We start from the raw sequence: 20,392 nt of genomic DNA, 5'->3' as shown, positions 1-20,392 counted from the left end.
CTTTTTTAATTGTTTAATACGACTAAGCATGAAAATATACATATGTAGCAGCCAGTTTTGCTGCTTCAAGTTCCAGTTCATGAAGGTTTTCACTTCCCTGACATTGGACTCACTGGTCAGAATGTATAAGTCTCACTATTCTGCCTACAAGGGAACCACGTGCTCTCACTCTCTGCTCACATTCAGCAGGGAAGAACTTTGAAACCCCCAACTATCCACTGGTCAAACTTTTTTAATAATTTTTCATCGAACTGGAAAATTTTACTGAGCTTTTAGTTGGAGGAGCAGCAGCTCTGTATGGGCTTCGCCAGAGCCGACGACAGGGGGACACCAGCCGGAGTGCTTGTTAAACTGCAACAGCAGGGATTTCAAACTGCACTCCCATCAATCCACCTGGCGAATGTCCGCTGTCTGGCCAAAAAGATGGACGAACTGCTGCTCCTCTACGGAACAAACATGGACTTTGCAAGATCTGCCACCCTGTGCCTCACTGAAACCTGTGTATGTGTCAGATATGTGTCAGCTCATCCAGAGACAGAAGATCAGGGAGGCACCAGGCCAAGATGGCAGGTTTCCCTCCTGCCTGAAAATCTGTGCTGACCAGCTGGCCCCCATCTTCACATTGATCTTCAACAGATCACTGGAGCTGTGGGGTAAGTCCCCCCCTGATTCAAAAGCTCCACTAGAAACCCTGTATCTCAGGACTAAATGACTACAGGCCCATCGTCCTGACGTCTGTCACCTAGAAATCATTTGAGAGACTGGTGTTGGCCCACCGGAAGGACATCACAGGCCCCCTACTGGACCCCCTGCAATTTGCCTATCGGCAAATAGGTCAGCAAATGATGCTGTTATCATGGGACAGCACTACATCTTACAGTACCCAGTACCTCAACTTCCCCGGTGACATATGCAAGGGTCCTGTTTGTGGACTTGAGCTCAGTGTTCAACAACATAGTCCCAGACATCCTGCACTCCAAACTCATCCAGCTCATTTGTACCAGCCCCCCCTGTCAGTGGATCAGAAACTTCCTGACAGATGGGAGACAGCAGGTGAGGCTGGGGAAAATCACATCCAGCACCCAGACAATCAGTACTGGCACCCCCCCAGGGATGTGTGCTCTCCCCTCTGCTCTTCTCCCTCTACACAAATGACTGCTTTTCAGGTGACCCATCTGTTAAACTCCTGACCTTTGCAGATGACACATTGACCATCAGCCTCATCTGGAACAGTGATGAGTCTGTATACAGATGGGAGATTGAACAGCTGGCCCTCTGGTGCAGTCATAACAACCTGGACCTGAACACGCTCAAAACTATGGAGATGAGAGTGGACATCAGGAGGAACCCTCCAACACCCCCCCCCCCATCACCACCATATTCAACAGCACTGTGTGTGCTGTGGAAACCTTCAGGTTTCTGGGATTCACAATCTCCCAGGACCTAAGGTGGGCACAGACACAATCATCAAAAAGACCCAGCAGAGGATATACTTTCTCCATCAGCTCAGGAAGTTACACCTGCCTCAGCAACTGCTGATTCAGTTCTACTCTACAATAATCCAGTCTGTTCTCTGCACATCCATCACTGTCTAGTTTGGATCGTCCACGAAACGGGACAGGAACTGACTACAACGGACAGTCAGAACTGCTGAGAAAATCATTGATGCCACCCTGCCCACTATTCAGGACGTATATATCTCCAGAGTCAGGAAATGGGCAGGCAACATCACTGCAGACCCATCACACCCTGGTCACAACCTGTTCCAACTCCTCCCCTCTGGTTGATGCTACAGAACACTGTATGCCAAAACACCCAGACACAAGAACAGTTTCTTTCCCTATGCTGTCACTCTGCTAAACACTTAACATTGTCATAATAAATCTAAGCATGCTGTATATACTTTATGTTTTAGGTATACATGCATATTCTGACATGTCCACCTACCTCATGTACATAAGTAACCTGCAAACATATTTATTCCAGCATTTTTGCACTCTGTACTATTGGACTATTGCCTTCCTGTTTCACATGTGTATATAGTCAATCCTTGTATATATACATATTCCTGAAGATTTTTGTGCTGTAAGTACATTGAGAGTCACTAAACCAGAGTCAAATTCCATGTATGTGCAAACATACATGGCCAAATAAAGATTCTGTTTCCGATTTGTCAAAATGACTTGGAGACACAAACACACACACACACACACACACACACACACACACACACACACACACACACACACACACACACACACACACACACACACACACACACACATACACACACAAACACAGGTACTGACAGAGAGAGGGAGCGCGAGCGACGTATCACTTTCTTTTCCAAATACACTGCTATACTTGTGCCGTATTAACTGTAACTGTTGGTGTTTGAGTTTCAATTGTATAGAAATATTGTTATATAGAAAATAAATTATAAACTATTTCTGTTTTGAGTGGCGCAGTGGTTAGCATGGTTGCCTCACAGCAAGAAGCTCCTAGGTTCGAACCCCGGGATAGTCCAACCTTGGGGGGTTGTCCCGGGTCGTCCTCTGTGTGGAGTTTGCATGTTCTTTCTGTGTCTGCGGGGATTTCCTCTGGATGCTCCGGTTTCCTCCCACAGTCCAAAGACATGTAGGTCAGGTGAATCGGCCATACTAAATTGTCCCTAGGTGTGAATGTGTGTGTGTGTGTGTCAGCCCTGTGGTGGACTGGCGGCCTGTCCAGGGTGTCTCCCCGCCTGCCGCCCAATGACTGCTGGGATAGGCTCCAGCATCCCTGTGACCCTGAAAGCAAGATAAGCGGTTTGGATAATGGATGGATGGATTTCTGTTTTGGTCAATAGAAATTCTGTAAAAAAAAAAAAAAAAAAGATTTTTGTTGTTCTTGGTTTTGTTTTTTTATGTGTTATCAAAAATGGTATTGAATATCAATATTTTTGCAGGTATTGTATTGAAGTTGAAAATGTTGGTATCATGACAACTTTTTCTTTTTCTTTCTTACTTGTTCTGCTCATGCTGTCCTGTTCTCCAGAGGCCCTGCAACAGTGCTGTGACCTGTCCCAGCTTTGGTTCAGGGAGTTCTTCCTGGAGCTGACCATGGGCCGCAGAATTCAGTTCCCCATCGAAATGTCCATGCCCTGGATCCTCACCGATCACATCCTGGAGACCAAGGAGCCCTCCATGATGGAGTAAGACATAGTCCCAATAACTGTTTCATCATGTGAAAATTAACTGTTAAAAGGTCCCATGAAATGAAAAATGTGTTTTCATTCTTATTAACACTTTTATCTGCACTTGATTTACACCTATTTAACACAACGTTCTAGAATATTATAAAAAGAACTTGTGTTATTTTTTTTTGTTTTGTTTTGTGAGATTAACGTTTTTCTTTCCCTGAAAAATACAATAATTTCTAGGTTGCGTCACCCTGCACTTGCGGGTGTACACTTAAAAAAAAAATCCAATGAACAGGGCATGAAATGGAGAGAGTACAAAAGATCTTCTACTACCAACTTCAAACTAGTCAATAGCATATTGATGTCCACATTCCTCTAAAAATTCCCCAGCCATTATTGGCTGTTGGGCAAATCAGATTCCCTCCACTTAATTTTTTTCACAACTTTTTTTATTGAAATTTGACAATCAAAATGTTGTACAGACATATATATGAAGTCAGTGTTTATATTTATATAGAGAAAAAAACAAAAACAAAAAAATAACAGCAACCAAAATTCAACATAGAAAAAAAAAACCAAAACAGATATACGTAGCCTGGCCACCTAGCCAATTAGAGAAAACACAGCTTGTACACTCAAGACAAATAAACAATATTATAAAATGAAATTATAGATTATACAGAAAAAAATATAATGGTAAAAAAATAGTTAAGGGATACGCCCATATCACCACACATGTAAATAGATTACCCCAAGTTTATGGGGTGTCAAGTGACTGCAGTTCCTTAACAATTTTAAAGAAAGGACCCCATGTTTTATAAAATCTGGTTGGTGATTCCTTTGTGACACATCTTATTTTCTCCATCTTAATAAAATACAAAATGTCCCTGAGCCATATAGAGTGAGATGGAGGAGTAGGTGAGTTCCACTGATCTTTCATTTGAATATATACATCAAATTGCGGGAGTTTGCGGTGCTCTAAATAACATTTCATGGGACTTTTAAGGATATGCTTAGTTTGAGTGATTTACTTAAAAGACTGCATCTGTATTTTTTTCGACTGTTGAGGCAGTGCACAATAAATATTGAAACTACAAATATTCTCGCCCCCAGATATGTGCTGTATCCTCTAGACCTGTACAATGACAGTGGCTACTATGCCCTCACAAAGTTCAAGAAACAATTCCTCTACGATGAAATTGAGGCTGAGGTAATGTTTGATATCCAACATGCTTTTTTAAAAAGAATATTGCCATTTTAGAATCCAGTGCATTGATATTTACCTTTAAACCAGAAGCTTGATAAAGTGACCAAAAACAGAAAAAAATTAAATATAAGTAAACTCCAAAAACCCACCATGGCATTGTACACTGTATTATAGTAAAAAGCATTTTATTGTGATGGCTGGTTAAAACCCTTGATGGCAAGCAGTATACATGGTTGTTAAACTTTTTTTTTTAATGGATATGCCATCATAATACAGGCTTTTTAATGCAGTACATTTTAGAGTGCCTTGGTGAGGGTTAAGAGTTTCTACATTTTTCTCCCCGTTTTTGGTCTATTAAATCTTGAAACCAAAGACCATCTTATATAGCATGCCAAGAAATTTTACTTTTTCTCATTGCCTGATAAAGTGCTTTCTGTGTTGCATCCTTGTTTTCAGGTAAACCTTTGCTTTGATCAGTTTGTCTACAAATTAGCCGATCAGATATTTGCCTACTACAAAGCAATGGCTGGAAGGTAAGAGAAGTGACTTGCATATTCTTTTAAACATTTCTGCTGTATAATTACTGGCCCATAGTAGTCTCTGAAGACTAAATCTTTTTAAGCTTATGTGCAAAATGGATTACACAGGAATGATATGCTCTTTTCTCCCACAGTGTCCTCCTGGACAAGCGCTTCAGAGCAGAGTGTAAAAACTATGGTGTGATCATTCCCTACCCTCCATCAAACCGTTATGAGACGCTGCTCAAACAGAGACATGTGCAGGTACTGGAAAGAATTGCTCAGGGGCAAGCCCCCCCCCCCCAAAAAAACTCCCAAAAATCAAAAGAAATAGTATCCTAAGTAGTTCTGCATAACAGGTTTAAATGTATACTCTGGATTCATCCAGAGCTTTTCAGAATGTTTTGTCCTGCATCTTATACTAAAAGACACTTGTTTGGTAACAAATTTCTTGTTTTTTCCAATCTCCTACACTACATTATCTCATTTTATGCATTCAGCTCCTCTTTATGAAGGTTTTCTTTTTGACTGGACCAGACCAGCGGGCCAGCCCTACAAATGTGAATGTCACTGACTCACTGAATGACTGACTGACTGACTGATCATGTTTGACACGATTGGACCGCTGGATCAGGTGCCCAACAATGTCACTGAAGTTGCATGAGATTGGGTGGGTGAGCGCTAAGAGGCATGAGGGAGAGTGCACAGTTAAAGCACCCCAAATAACAATCACTGACAAAACACTCACTGGCAAATTCACAGGATTGCGCAGCTTTTGCGGCCGCTAAATCTGCATAAATAAGACAAAAAGAAACTGTGTAATCCTCAAAGCACCCACAAAGGATGAAATACACCCCTAACTATGCTGCCAACCAAATAGCGTCTCGGTACTCCAGTGGTATTAGCACATACACTCACCGGCCACTTTATTAGGCACACCTGTCCAACTGCTCGTTAACGCAAATTTCTAATCAGCCAATCACATGGCAGCAATTCAATGCATTTAGGCATGTAGACATGGTCAAGACGATCTGCTGCAGTTCAAACCGAGCATCAGAATGGGGAAGAAAGGTGATTTAAGTGACTTTGAACGTGGCATGGTTGTTGGTGCCAGACGGGCTGGTCTGAGTATTTCAGAAACTGCTGATCTACTGGGATTTTCACGCACAACCATCTCTAGGGTTTACAGAGAATGGTCCGAAAAAGAGAAAATATCCAGTGAGTGGCAGTTCTATGGGCGAAAATGCCTTGTTGATGCCAGAGGTCACAAGAGAATGGCCAGACTGGTTCGAGCTGATAGAAAGGCAACAGTAACTCAAATAACCACTCATTACAACCGAGGTATGCAGAAGAGCATCCCTGAACGCACAACACGTCGAACCTTGAGGCAGATGGGTTACAGCAGCAGAAGACCACACCGGGTGCCACTCCTGTCAGCTAAGAACAGGAAACTGAGGCTACAATTCGCACAGGCTCACCAAAATTGGACAATAGAAGATTGGAAAAACGTTGCCTGGTCTGATGAGTCTCGATTTCTGCTGCGACATTCGGATGGTAGGGTCAGAATTTGGTGTCAACAACATGAAAGCATGGATCCATCCTGCCTTGTATCAACGGTTCAGGCTGCTGGTGGTGGTGTAATGGTGTGGGGGATATTTTCTTGGCACACTTTGGGCCCCTTAGTACCAACTGAGCATCGTGTCAACGCCACAGCCTACCTGAGTATTGTTGCTGACCATGTCCATCCCTTTATGACCACAGTGTTCCCATCTTCTGATGGCTACTTCCAGCAGGATAACGCGCCATGTCATAAAGCTCGAATCATCTCAGACTGGTTTCTTGAACATGACAATGAGTTCACTGTACTCAAATGGCCTCCACAGTCACCAGATCTCAATCCAATAGAGCACCTTTGGGATGTGGTGGACCGGGAGATTCGCATCATGGATGTGCAGCCGACAAATCTGCAGCAACTGCGTGATGCTATCATGTCAATATGGACCAAACTCTCTGAGGAATGTTTCCAGTACCTTGTTGAATCTATGCCACGAAGGATTAAGGCAGTTCTGAAGGCAAAAGGGGGTCCAACCCGGTACTAGCAAGGTGTACCTAATAAAGTGGCCAGTGAGTGTATATAAATTAGGTAATATGCATACATTTGGCACACAATTGGCCCGTTTCTATGCAGATGAGCCTCACTGCAAAAAAAGCGCAACTCACAAACACCAGTGCTAATAGCCACACACGGTTAGAGAGAAAATTATTAGTGTCCTCAGAGAGTTGGTAGTAACTGACGCACAGACTTTCCACTGCGGGTTGTGGTTAGATGGGATACAGCCACGGATGGAAGTCGCGCAAAATCTCGCTGGGCGTATTTCGTTGCTATGGTGATGACTAGCCTAGCTAACTTCCTGAGCTACCGCGAGTTTGGACTTTGGTTTTTAAAGCCAGATTAATATATGGTGTCTGGAGTTCAGGGAGGAGTTAAGACAGGCACTGGGCGGTAGTGAAGAGTTGCCGGATGGCTGAGCAAGCACTGCAGAAATAGTGAGGGAGACAGCTAGGAAGATACTTGGTGTGTCATCAGGACAGAGGAAGGAAGACAAGGAGACTTGATGGTGGAATGAGGAAGTACAGCAAATTATACAGAGGAAGAGGCTGGCAAAGAAGAAGTTGGATAGTCAGAGATGAAGAAAGTAGACCGGAGTACAAGGAGACGCAGCGTAAAGTGAAGAGAGCGATGGCAAAATCAAAGGAAAAGGCGTATGGTGAGTTGTATAAGAGGTTAGACACTAAGGAAGGAGAAAAGGACTTGTACCGATTGTCTAAACAGAGGGACCGAGCTGGGAAGGATGTGCAGCAAGTTAGGGCGATCAAGGATAGAGATGGAAATGTGCTGACAAACGAGGAGAGTGTGCTGAGAAGGTGGAAGGAGTACTTTGAGGGGCTGATGAATGAAGAAAATGAGAGAGAGAGAGAGAGAGAGAGAGAGAGAGAGAGAGAGAGAGAGAGAGAGAGAGAGAGAGAGAGAGAGAGAGAGAGAGAGAGAGAGAGAGAGAGAGAAGGTTGGATGATATGGGGATAGTGAATCAGGAAGTGCAGTGGATTAGCAAGGAGGAAGTGAGGGCAGCTATGAAGAGGATGAAGAATGGAAAGGCAGTTGGTCCTGATGACATACCTGCGGAGGCATGGAGATGTTTAGGAGAGATGGCAGTGGGGTTTTTAACTAGATTGTTTAACACAGTCTTGGAAAGTGAGAGGATACCTGAGGAGTGGAGAAGGAAGCAGAGCACTACAGATGTGATGTTTGCTTTGAGAATGTTGATTGAGAAGAATAGAGAAGGCCAGAAGGAGTTACATTGTGTCTTAGTGGATTTAGAGAAAGCATAGGACAGGGTGCCGAGAGAGGAGATGATGAAGTCGGGAGTTGCAGAGAAGTATGTGGGAGTGGTGCAGGATATGTATGAGGGCAGTGTGACAGTTGTGAGGTGTGTGGTTGAAATGACAGATGGGTTCAAGGTGGAGGTGGGATTACATCAAGGATCGGCTCTGAGCCCTTTCTTATTAGCAATGGTGATGGACAGGTTGACGGACGAGATCAGACAGGAGTCTCCGTGGACTACGATGTTTGTGGATGACATTGTGATCTGTAGCGAGAGTAGGGTGCAGGTTGAGGAGAGTCTGGAGAGGTGAAGGTATGCACTGGAGAGAAGAGGAATGAAAGTCAGTAGGAGCAAGACGGAATACTTATGCGTGAATGAGAAGGAGGACAGTGGAATGGTGAGGATGCAAGGAGTAGAGGTGATGAAGGCGGATGAGTTTAAATACTTGGGGTCAACTGTCCAAAGTAACGGGGAGTGCAGAAGAGAGGGGAAGAAGAGCGTGCAGGCAGGGTGGAGTGGGTGGAGAAGAGTGTCAGGAGTGATTTGCAACAGAAGGGTACCAGCAAGAGTTAAAGGGAAGGTTTACAAGATGGTTGTGAGACCAGCTATGTTGTATGGTTTGGAGACAGTGGCACTGATGAAAAGAGAGGAGAGGGAGCTGGAGGTGGCAGTGTTGAAGATGCTAAGAGTTTCACTGGGAGTGATGAAGAAGGACAGGATTAGGAACGATTATATTAGAGGGACAGCTCAAGTTGGACGGTTTGGAGACAAAGAAAGAGAGACAAGATTGAGATGGCTTGGACATGTGTGGAGGAGAGATGCTGGGTATATTGGGAGAAGGATGCTGAATATGGAGCTGCAAGGGAAGAGGAAAAGAGGAAGGCCAAAGAGGAGGTTTATGGATGTGGTGAGAGAGGACATGCAGGTGACTGGTTTGACAGAGGAAGATGCAGAAGACATGAAGAAATGGAAACGGATGATCCGCTGTGGCAACCCCTAATGGGAGCAGCCGAAAGTAGTAGTAGTAGATGAATGATGAGACGGATGAATTAGTTTTTCTTAAAATAACTATAATTTCACTTAATAAAAACTGGTAATTGTGTATTTTAAATGAAATATCACTGTTGCTTGTGCGTAGATACTGCTTCCCAATGCTAGCAAGCCAGCCAAGTCTATATAAAATGGTAGCTAATGTTAGCTAGTGTCTGCGACACTATAGCTATTTATCCATAGCGATAACATTATATTTAAAATGTTAATTCTGTGCATTCATCCCCACATTAGGCATGTAACTTTAGCAGGACAAATGTTTGGTTATACGGTGTCTATGCACTGGCAATGAATCTGATACATTGTAGTTTATTTCTCGCCCCTCACTCCTGGTGGAGCGTGGCAAACGCGATTACTTAATAGGGATAAATGCACACAATTAACATTTTAAATATGGCGGCAGTGATTGTAGCCAGGTGATGACGTCGCCATGCCAGGCGTGCTCGTCAGCGGATATTTTGAAGAATGTCACTTTTTGATTTAAACCTGCAGTGCGGAAGTTTTGTCTCCCCCTTCTGGCAGTGATAGTAATTACTTCTCTTTTTTTCAGCGCTCTCCACAGGAAAAGCTTACGCCAGTGGATGTCAGTGTTTGTCCTCGCCGTCGATCGCTTTCTTTTTGGACTTTAATCCGTCCCCTGAACGCCAAGTTTCTTTTCTCTCTGGAGCATTAGAAACTTTTCTTGGATGGTTCTTAGATTTTTCTGCCATTGCTTCCAAGCCCGGAAGCTTTCCAAAAGAAAGCCCTGAAGGCAAGCCAATCAGAGGCATGCGAACGCTTTCGTCACACGGAAGTTCAGCTCTGGCAAAACAATCATTGCTGGTTCTGTTGCCTACCAACACGGGATCGCTGGGTCGAATCCCCGTGTTACCTCCGGCTTGGTCGGGCGTTCTTACAGACACAACTGGCCGTGTCTGCGGGTGGGAAGTCGGACGTGGGTGTTCGTCCTGGTCGCTGCACTAGCGCCTCCTCTGGTCGGTCGGGGCGCTCCCCGGATCGGCAGAGGGGGTGGAGCGGCGGGTGGGACGGCTCAGGGTAATTGGCCAGATACAATTGGAGAGAAAAAGGGGGGAAATTGTGGGGGGAAATGTAAAAAAAAAACCAATCATTGCTGGTTGACGTAAAATTTAGCACCTCCAAGTGCGCTGGCGGGGGAATGTCGCCACAGCCACCAGATTTAAAACTCCGGTATACTGCGAAATACAAAGATTTACCTGACAGTGACAGGCTTGATCATCATCGTGTGGTCTTGAACGTTACGGGCATTCATTTATATGTAAAAGTCTTACATTCTAGCTTTAACTGAGACCGAAATCATTCCCAGATACAGGTTGCTAAGTCTGACAATTCTTGCTACACTTGATAACATCAAGGATGACATTGAACCTGTTTTGTTCTTGGTGCAAAAGCCACCATTTATACTTTGCCCCATGGATAATTGCAATCAGACACAAAACAAGGGCAAATTGCACTCAGCTGCAAAACTTTATGGGCTTGTTTGCATTGTAATATCATTCCCGCAGTATCTTTTGTGAATCGGGCCTTGAGATGGGGCAGATAGTGGTTGCAAGTGATGTACAATTTGTGGTGTTATCCGTGGCTGCAATCCATTCTTTGTGAATTCACCTGTCAGTACAGAGCAAGTCTTAGAAAAACAAGACATCAGCAGACAGATGAAAGAGGGGGAGTTAACAAATAATTACAAGAGTTGTCACTACAGTTAAATTAAGCTCCCTTTCAAATCAAACATCCCAAGAAATGAGTGGAAAGTATTGTTCTTGCAACTGCATTTATAACTCTTTTTTTTGGTGCTCTGATGTAGCTTAACCATGATATGTGATATGCTACTTCAGTACACTTTAATGACAATTATTACTGGGACCACTACAGAAAATTGCAGATGAACATTTAATATCCAGGAATTCACATTATAGACACTACCACTGACTATCTCTATAACAAATTAGCCACAATTTCGAACATTGACCATACATGGTCCAAGCATATACTAGGTTTTAACCAAGTCTTGTTTCAAACACACAATGTGATATTAAAGAAGGCTGTATGACTGTGTTGAAGTCATTAGCATGCTTCTCTGAATTTTATTGGGAAAATATGTCTGTTATTTTTCCAAAACCTTTCCTTCCTTCTTTTCCAGCTACTAGGGCGCTCTATTGATTTGAATCGTCTGATCACCCAGAGGATCTCAGCGGCCATGTACAAGTCTCTGGATCAGGCCATCAGCCGCTTTGAGAGCGAGGATCTAACCTCCATTGTGGTGAGAGCACACTGAGGACACTCTCGCAACACTAAAAGGACTGCTTTTAATGTAGTACGGTTGCATAGACTCTTATTACACATTCTCCCCTGGCTGTCGCTCTATTAGACAACTGATGGTTTTGTTTTAACTCTTGATTTGTTATGATCCGATGTTATCAGTACTGAAAATTTGTTTTCTCTCTCAAAGCTTCCTGTAATGAACTTTCTGTTCTAACTAGCTTTCTCATACTCCATGTCTCTTTCCCTTTCTCCCCTATTAAGGAGCTGGAATGGTTATTGGAGATTAACAGACTAACACACCGACTCCTGTCGAAGCACATGACTCTGGACAGCTTTGATGCCATGTTCCGAGAGGCCAACCACAATGTCTCCGCTCCTTATGGTCGCATTACACTCCACGTATTCTGGGAACTCAACTTTGACTTCCTGCCCAACTACTGCTATAATGGATCCACAAACCGGTCAGTCTGTGTCTTCTGGATATGTATCTTCCCAGACTCCTTAAATTAGTAACTGAATTATTTTATTCATTTTCAACATCTCTTTCGCTGTAGCTTTGTTCGCACAGCAATTCCCTTCACCCAGGAACCTCAGAGAGACAAGCCAGCCAATGTGCAGCCTTACTATCTATATGGGTCAAAGGTATGGTGTCAGTGATTTCATAAAGTGGAGATCTGGTACCTGCATGATCATCAATGCTGTTTTTGCTGTCAAAACACAACTCTTTAACTGATTATTGTCCTAGGTGGGCAACAATATTCACAAAGAATCCCCTCATCTTTTTGCCCCCCCCCCAGCCTCTGAACATTGCCTACTCCCACATATATAGCTCCTACAGGAACTTTGTTGGCCCCCCTCACTTTAAGACTATCTGCCGTCTCCTTGGTTACCAAGGCATTGCTGTGGTAATGGAGGAGCTGCTCAAAATTGTCAAGAGCCTGGTATTTGCCTTTCTGTCACATTTTCTAATACACATGTTCCACCATCTTTGCTCAGTAAACTGGCATTTCACGATAATTTCTCCCCTCTTCTTCCTCATGCCATCTTTTCTCCCTACCTTCTGTGCCCTATTTCTCGTCCTTCCCGCTTTTCAGTTACAGGGCACCATCCTGCAATATGTGAAAACACTGATAGAAGTCATGCCCAAAATCTGCCGCCTGCCACGTCATGAGTATGGCTCCCCAGGTGAACATGTAGCTCCCACTGTCACAAAAACAAAGTGCATATTATTATTATTATTATTATTATTATTATTATTTGTCAATAAAAATCAAATTTTTAGCCATATGATTGGGAGGGATGTTCTTTTGAAATTAGCCATGCAAACTGTTCTTGCCTGCTGTTGCCTCTCTGCATATTGGCTCAGGCTGTCTGTCCAGATTAGAGACCAGTCAGATGGGATATCCCCATGAGAAGGTCTTAGTAATCTGTAGATTACTGATGTTCTGTACTTTGGGTCCTGTACCTGGCCTGGCTTAATGTCAGTGATCATACTGTCAGCAGCTAATGATCCTTACGTCCTCTACGGTATGGGACTGAATCAAGGACAGTATGTGGGTCGGTCTGCCACACAGACCCACTGACACTGTTCCGACTTCTGCCCATAGAAATAGACAAGACAGTGTCTCCTCAGTTGATATTATGAAGTGTTAATACTTACTTGATGTTTTGCTTTACCTTTGGACAGTTGAAAAAAAGCAAAATTTTGGTAAAGCGTTTAGCATCTGAGCAAAAAGGCAGTTGTTTCCAGCCCCCCCAAAACTTCCCCCCTCTTTCATTACAGGTATTCTTGAGTTCTTCCACCACCAGCTCAAGGACATCATTGAATATGCTGAGCTGAAGACGGATGTCTTCCAAAGCTTAAGGGAGGTGGGCAATGCCATCCTCTTCTGTCTGCTCATCGAGCAAGCTCTGGTGAGACCATTTCCTGCTATCTGCTTTTCTCCATATTACTGTACATTAGTCCTTTATTCATCTTCTCTTCTTTGTGTTGATTGCTCGTGCTCCTTTCCTCTACTTCTCTTTCTATACTTCTCTTCTTTTTGAGGTCTCCTTCTTCTGCACCTCTTCCTAAGCCCCCGTTCTTCTAGTTTGCCCTGTGGTCCCTTAGCATGCTCAGTGAAAAGGACTGATAATGTGTAGCTATCTTGACTGTTATGATTTTGTGTGAGTGATCAATAACCTGGGTGCCTGAAGGTTTTTAGCCAATTTATGATGTTGATTTACATCTTGAGCTATCAGCTGATGAATTATGGATGGAAACTGTCAGGTTCCCAGTCCCAGTCCAGTCCAAGAGTCCCTATGTCTGATCTTTATATTTTCTTTTCTGAATCATTGCTCTATTTTTCATTACACGCTGGCAATTACCACAGGTGGTAAGGATTTAGGTTCTGTCTTGGGTAAAGAAAAAACACAAGACATCGAACCATCTCTCTCTTGTCCTTCTTTCTCGTTGTTTTGAGCTGCTGTGGTTGGTTTTTTGTTTTTTTTGTTTTTTTTTCTACTTTGCCATATTACCTTGGCACAGAGTTTCACCTCCACACACCCATGGAAGCAAAAGGACTGAGATCTTTATTTTAACTGAAATAATTATCTCTTGGGACTACATCGGTTCACTCAGGTTTTTAGAAAAAAATCAATTGTATATGTGAACCTACAACAATTGCATACTACAACTGAAGAAAAATGCTTGATCAAGTTAAGAAGTAAATACAAATTTGAGACTGGTACCCTGCAGAATCTTCCTGTCCTTGTCCTCCATGGCAGAGGTGATAGTACATGTCTAGTTAGTTGTGTTAGTCTTACAGCACTTTTGCCTCCTTCAATCTAGGTGCTTGTTTTGCCTGTCTCACATCTACTACTTAGCTGCCACTCTTTCTTTCTGATTGTATTAATTTGTAAAAATTATATATAGGGTGTTTGCACAGTATGTGAATGTGTTTGGTTTTATGTTGCTTCGACTGCTTGTCGATCGTGTGTGTGGGTGTATGGTTGAGTGTGTTTTGCATCAAACTTTGCATGGTCTTCTCTTTATTCCATCCATTGTCCTCAGGGCCAGGTTTCTGCTTCTCTGCTTTTATTTTGGAATTTCTTGACTTGGCAATCACTCTGACTACTGCTTAGCACAATAGACTGGATCAACAGCAATCTTACTTTTCCAACACCAGAGAACTGTAGGATCAGCATCCATAACAAATTCATTCACGTTAACGCACAACGCTTAACCATTATTAAACATGTACGTAAACACTCACATAATTCTCATTAAGCCTGTCACTCACAAAAGCTTTACCCAAGCAGATGAGTCAGTTCTGATGGTAGTAAATTTGACCCCTTTGTGCTAAGCCAGATCAGTGAGGATGTCTTACCTACACAGTGATCATTTATAATCCTTGTAATATCTCAATGGTTATGTTATGGTAAACATACATATAATCATTTACACAGAGGCTCTCTCATCCCAGATTTCTTATCTGCCTCTCTTTATTAGTCAGATGGTGTCTATTTATATTGACCTGTGGCTAAATGCCCGCTTTCTTACTACATTATAGTCGTGTAAAAATTCTGATTTGAGGCTTGAATGGCTGACTTCAAGAAAAGAAAGCGTACACCGCTGGGTATCTTTCAAAGAAGCATCTCACCATGGCTAACTGCATGCTCTGTAGAGATGTCCGCAATGCAAATTGGGAAATATGCTCTGATTTCAAATGACCCTGTCTTCTGCTGTATTTTAAATCCAGTCCCAGGAGGAAGTGTGTGATCTGCTTCATGCAGCCCCTTTTCAGAACATTCTGCCCAGAGTCTATATCAAAGGTATGTTAAGGGGTCAAGTGTTCAAATCATAGTAGTTTTTCCACAATAGAAGGAGCATGCGGCCGTCTCTAGCAAGATCCCAAGGGGAAGTGAAGCTCTTCCCGTTTCTGGGGTTAACAAGAGGAACTACTCAGAACCACCAGCAGGGAGTGGCAAATGCAATATGAAACAAATCTGGTTCCATCACAGGTTTAAAAAGGAGTGTTTTTTTCCTAGTAGTTTTTCAGGATGGTTTAGAAGCAATTTTCCAAGCATTTCATAAATATTGTGATTCTTTTTTATCTAGAGAATATTTTAACCTATAATAACAATCAGGAACGTTCATTTAACACCTTTATAGAGCACCTTTCCGAAGCTCAGGGTCACTTAATGGAAAAACCAGCACTAACACTCAAGACGTAACGACAGAACATTAAAAAGGTACCGCAGTCATATGATATTTACGTCTTCCGGAGAACCGGAACTCATGTGACGGTATGAGTATATGCTGATGATGCCACGCAGTTACAGTGTGTCCTCCAACCAAACACTGCTAAATTAGGGCCACATTGCATCTGCAGAGACAAGTCGACCGAATAGAAACAAACCGGACGTCCAAGCTACTACTACTACTTTTGGCTGCTCCCGTTAGGGGTTGCCACAGCGGATCTTCCGTTTCCAAAAAAAAAAAACCCTGACATCCGAGCCCCAGCTTATAATCATCCCAACTCCATCCATTTTTATGCTAAGAAACTTGATACATTACAAATCTTTAGAAATTAAGCATGGGAAATTAGGCACCAAAACTCAGAAATACCATGTGACTGCAGTATGTCTTTAACAAGACATAAATCAAGGAGATGGTGAGATGGAAAGAGGGGAAACAGTGGGGCTGCACAGTGGCTGTCCACCATTCCTAGCTACACAGCTAGGATGGGTTAAATGCAGAGAGGAATTTCCCCTTGGGGATTAATATAGTATATCAAAATAAAAAAAAACCCAAAACATCAAAATCTGGAGAAGACGGTTATGAGAGGAAAGTGCATTACAATGATCAAGACAGGATTGAATGAAGATGTGGACAAGGGTTTCAGCATTGGCCATGTTAGAAATGCAGTCTTAACAATGGAACTGATATGGGTTTCAAATTGTGATGCCGCGTATTTGGACCCAATTGTAGAGAAGAGGCAGTTGGTAAAGTATGAAGTCTCTTTACTAGGCTTCAGCAAAACACAAAATGATGAAAAAACACTGCCAAACAGGGCAGGCAATAAAACACACTTGAATAAACATAAAATACAAAAACTCAGCAAAACACTCTCTCACACAGAGAAGGCAAATGAGGGTTCAGGAAACAGGAGCTTAGCAAAAACACTCTCACAGAGAGGAGGCAGATGAGGGTTCAGTATACACGAGCTTAGCAAAAACATTCTCTCGCACAGAGGAGGCAGATGAGGGTTCAGGAGACAAGACCTTCTGCAGACCAATGTAAAGCCTCTCCAAGACTTGACCCAGAATCTCTGCAAAACACAGTCAAATAGTCCCCAGCACAGGTGCACCCCATCACCAGCCCATCAAGGAGACTGGGCACAGGTGAACCAAAGCACCAATCAGGAGATGGGGGAGCCCAGATCACAGACCATGACAGGTGCACATACTCACAGGCCAACCAGTACGCAGGTGCAATGCATACTTGTTGATTGCAGGCCGATAGGGAAATGTCACAGAGGCTGCTGGTCCTCTGGCCAGAGATCGTGTCACAAAGGAGAGGGACTGGCCAAAAATGACATCAAGATTGTGAACTGGTAGTGAGGGATGGACTCTTAACACCATCAATGTCAAAACTGAGATTTGAGTGAGTAGTGACAATAGATCTAGGGCCAATAGTCAAGATTTCAATCTTAGCAGTATTGAGTTTGAGAAAGTTGAAGTTCATCCCTTGCTTGATGTCACGGATGCAATTAATTAATGACAGGGGTGGCAGGGCATAATTGACTGGTATCGCTATAGATCCATGTGTCATCAGCATACCAATAGAAACTGAGACCAAGGCGGTGGATTCTAGGACCAAGGGGCGTACATAGATGATGAATAGGAGAGGGTCAAGAACAGATCCCTGGGGGACATATATATAATAGTACCTCTTAAAATACCTAGTCATTGTGTTTGTGTGCGTATTGTATGCATTTTCCAGCATATTTCCCTGTTGTTGTTTGTTTGTTTTGCAGAGGGAGAGCGTCTGGAGGTGAGAATGAAAAGGCTGGAGGCAAAGTACGCTCCTCTCCACCTCGTGCCTCTAATTGAGAGGCTGGGTACCCCCCAGGTGAGCTTTGCGTATTTCCTGCTCTCTGCACCTCATGAAGACTAATAGTCAGCCATGGAGGCAGACAGACATAAAGGTCAACAATTCTACAATCAGTTTCCTTGCAGTCCTGTGTCTATTATGAATAATAAATGACAAAAAACTGTGTGCTTTATTACTATTATTAGTTTCATATTTATGTTTTGATTTGTTTCCTCTTTCTTCCCATCATTTTCATGCATTTGTATTGGGACTGTCTTTTCTCCAGCAAATTGCCATAGCTCGTGAGGGGGACCTGTTGACCAAAGAGCGCCTGTGCTGTGGCCTTTCCATGTTTGAGGTCATCCTGACACGCATCCGCAGCTTCTTGCAGGACGGGGTGTGGCGTGGGCCACCACCCACCAATGGTGTCATGCACGTTGATGAGTGTATGGAATTTCACCGCCTGTGGAGTGCCATGCAGTTTGTTTATTGCATCCCTGTGGGCACTCATGAGTTTACAGCAGAGTACGTGATTAAAGAACATAACCCGTGTATATATGCATGTGTGTTCTTTTTCAGCTATATTTGCAAGGACCAATTTGAGTTTTTAACTCCTGAGTGAGGATATTTTCGCAAAGTGAAGACGTTTTGGCTGGTCCTCACTACTTCATGGGCCTATTTCAGGGGTTGAACTTGGGTTAAGGTTAGAATTAGGATTAGGCTAAAGTAAGAGTAAGGATTAAGGTTGGGCGTGTAGTTCTGATTGTTAGGGTTTGGGGCTAGGGAATCAGTGTAGTCAATGACAGTCCTAACAAGTAGGAAAACTTCTGTACTGGCTTGTGAATTCAGTGCCTGTTTCATTTATGCCCTCCAGGCAGTGCTTTGGGGATGGACTGAATTGGGCCGGCTGTTCCATTATTGTACTGTTGGGTCAACAGCGCCGCTTTGATCTCTTTGACTTCTGTTATCACCTGCTGAAAGTCCAAAGACAGGATGGCAAGGATGAGATCATCAAAAATGTGGTGGGTGTAGCTATGGTTACCAAAGTTTCTCAGATAAGCTCATACACACACACACAAAAACTTTTGATACTATCATAGCCACTTCCTCTTATGTCATATGATTGAAGTGGTTGCGTGTGCCAGCTCCATTCAAAGTGCTCTCTCTATGTCCTCCCCTGCAGCCCTTGAAAAAGATGGCGGATCGCATCAGGAAGTATCAGATTTTGAACAATGAGATCTTTGCCATCCTCAACAAGTACATGAAGGCTGTGGAAACGGACAGTTCCACTGTGGAGCACGTTCGCTGTTTCCAGCCTCCTATTCACCAGTCTCTGGCCACCACCTGCTGAAAACAGCCCTTGTATATGATACACACCCACATGCGTGCACATACATTCACACACACCCTTCTCTTCTGATACACATTCTGTCTCTCCATGGTCTGCTCTACTCAGAGCTATAGATTAACTATGAGGGCACATGCTGGCACCAAGTATATACCAAGACCAGTTAAGTCAAACTCTTCCTATCTAGATTGTTGTCTTGGATTCTTGAAGACATGGTACACATGCAATTCTATATCTCTGAACAAGCCTACTTTTGTACATCTATGGCTCTGATCTCCCCCCTCTAAATCCCTTGAAATCAATAGTGTTTTCAAGACCAGTGGCAGATGTATATCATTCTCATGCTTTTTCTTTTCCAATTTGTGTGGCTTTCACTCAGACTCATGCATGCCTTTTCTTGTTCCTACAGCTTTACAACTGCACATTTAAACAGTGACACAAATGCCAACAGAGCAGTTCTGTATTAGTCTGTAATCAGTCTGTGTCATTGTCCAGCGATACAGCCATTAAGGGAGTCTAGACCCACCAGTGGATTCCAAATAACCATTCAGAAATAACTAAACCTAACGAGTTATATGCAGAACTAATAAATTCTACAAAACTAAAAACAATCAAGTCCTAGATGACATTAAGACCAACATGGTGCTCTAAGTACTACTACTACTGTTAGTTGTACTACTACCAGGCGTCAATATTGTTGTGTTATGGCCTAGACCTGTTTAGATAATGATACCTTCAGGCTCTTCACACATGTGCATATTAATTTGGTCTGGCCATGTTCATGATACATTGTTTATAGTGATACAATTGAATACTCCTCACAGAACACCTCCCTGCTTTCAAAGAATGAACAAATGTGACCTTTTGGTTTGCTTTTATTTATTTTACCTCCAGCTTTCTTGCCTCCAGGCACATTTTATTGGGTACCACTTCCACTGTAAATTTTTACTGTTGAACTAAGTGAAGTGTCGAGTGTTGTAATTGTTATTGTTTTTAAATATTGATAATTTAATTTTGATCCTTGATATACTTGCCTCTACTACTGACTGAAAACCTCATATTTTCTTCTTTATCTTGTCAGTTTGTTGAAAAGTTTTATATTCTGGACATGAATACAATAATATTGTTTACCATTTTGAAAAGACACATCTTCATTTGGGCATATGTGTTTCCTTTTTTTTTTCCAGAGCAAACAGATGAAATAAGAAAATGTGATAAAATACCTCTAGGCTGTAAAGAGACATTGCTGTACTAGTTTAACCAGTTTTGAGTGTGAATGGATATGTGGGTCTACCTGACAGACCTATGAAAAAATCTCACTGCACATTTAAAATTCCTGTGAGGGATGA

The 20,392-nt window shown here is 42.8% G+C and overlaps 1 protein-coding gene across 1 annotated transcript in view; it reads left to right on the top strand.

Moving 5' to 3' along the window:
* cyfip2 (cytoplasmic FMR1 interacting protein 2) overlaps positions 1–19,522 on the top strand; it is a 41,712-nt gene extending 22,190 nt beyond the window's left edge. Inside the window, exons 16-30 of the mRNA XM_056273271.1 lie at positions 3,037–3,193; positions 4,295–4,391; positions 4,845–4,921; positions 5,062–5,170; positions 11,498–11,617; positions 11,881–12,080; positions 12,174–12,261; positions 12,417–12,560; positions 12,714–12,804; positions 13,403–13,533; positions 15,360–15,432; positions 17,640–17,734; positions 17,982–18,220; positions 18,570–18,717; positions 18,879–19,522. Of these exons, the coding sequence (XP_056129246.1) occupies positions 3,037–3,193; positions 4,295–4,391; positions 4,845–4,921; positions 5,062–5,170; positions 11,498–11,617; positions 11,881–12,080; positions 12,174–12,261; positions 12,417–12,560; positions 12,714–12,804; positions 13,403–13,533; positions 15,360–15,432; positions 17,640–17,734; positions 17,982–18,220; positions 18,570–18,717; positions 18,879–19,046 (1,937 nt within the window). The 3' untranslated portion in view covers positions 19,047–19,522. The remainder of the gene's footprint in view (positions 1–3,036; positions 3,194–4,294; positions 4,392–4,844; positions 4,922–5,061; positions 5,171–11,497; positions 11,618–11,880; positions 12,081–12,173; positions 12,262–12,416; positions 12,561–12,713; positions 12,805–13,402; positions 13,534–15,359; positions 15,433–17,639; positions 17,735–17,981; positions 18,221–18,569; positions 18,718–18,878) is intronic.
* The last annotated feature ends 870 nt before the right edge of the window (positions 19,523–20,392 follow it).

Source organism: Lampris incognitus, chromosome 1 (assembly GCF_029633865.1).
Source record: "Lampris incognitus isolate fLamInc1 chromosome 1, fLamInc1.hap2, whole genome shotgun sequence".
Classification (NCBI taxonomy): domain Eukaryota; kingdom Metazoa; phylum Chordata; class Actinopteri; order Lampriformes; family Lampridae; genus Lampris; species Lampris incognitus.
The sequence above is the reverse complement of the archived record's forward strand: the minus strand, read 5'-3'. Positions and strand labels throughout refer to the sequence as shown.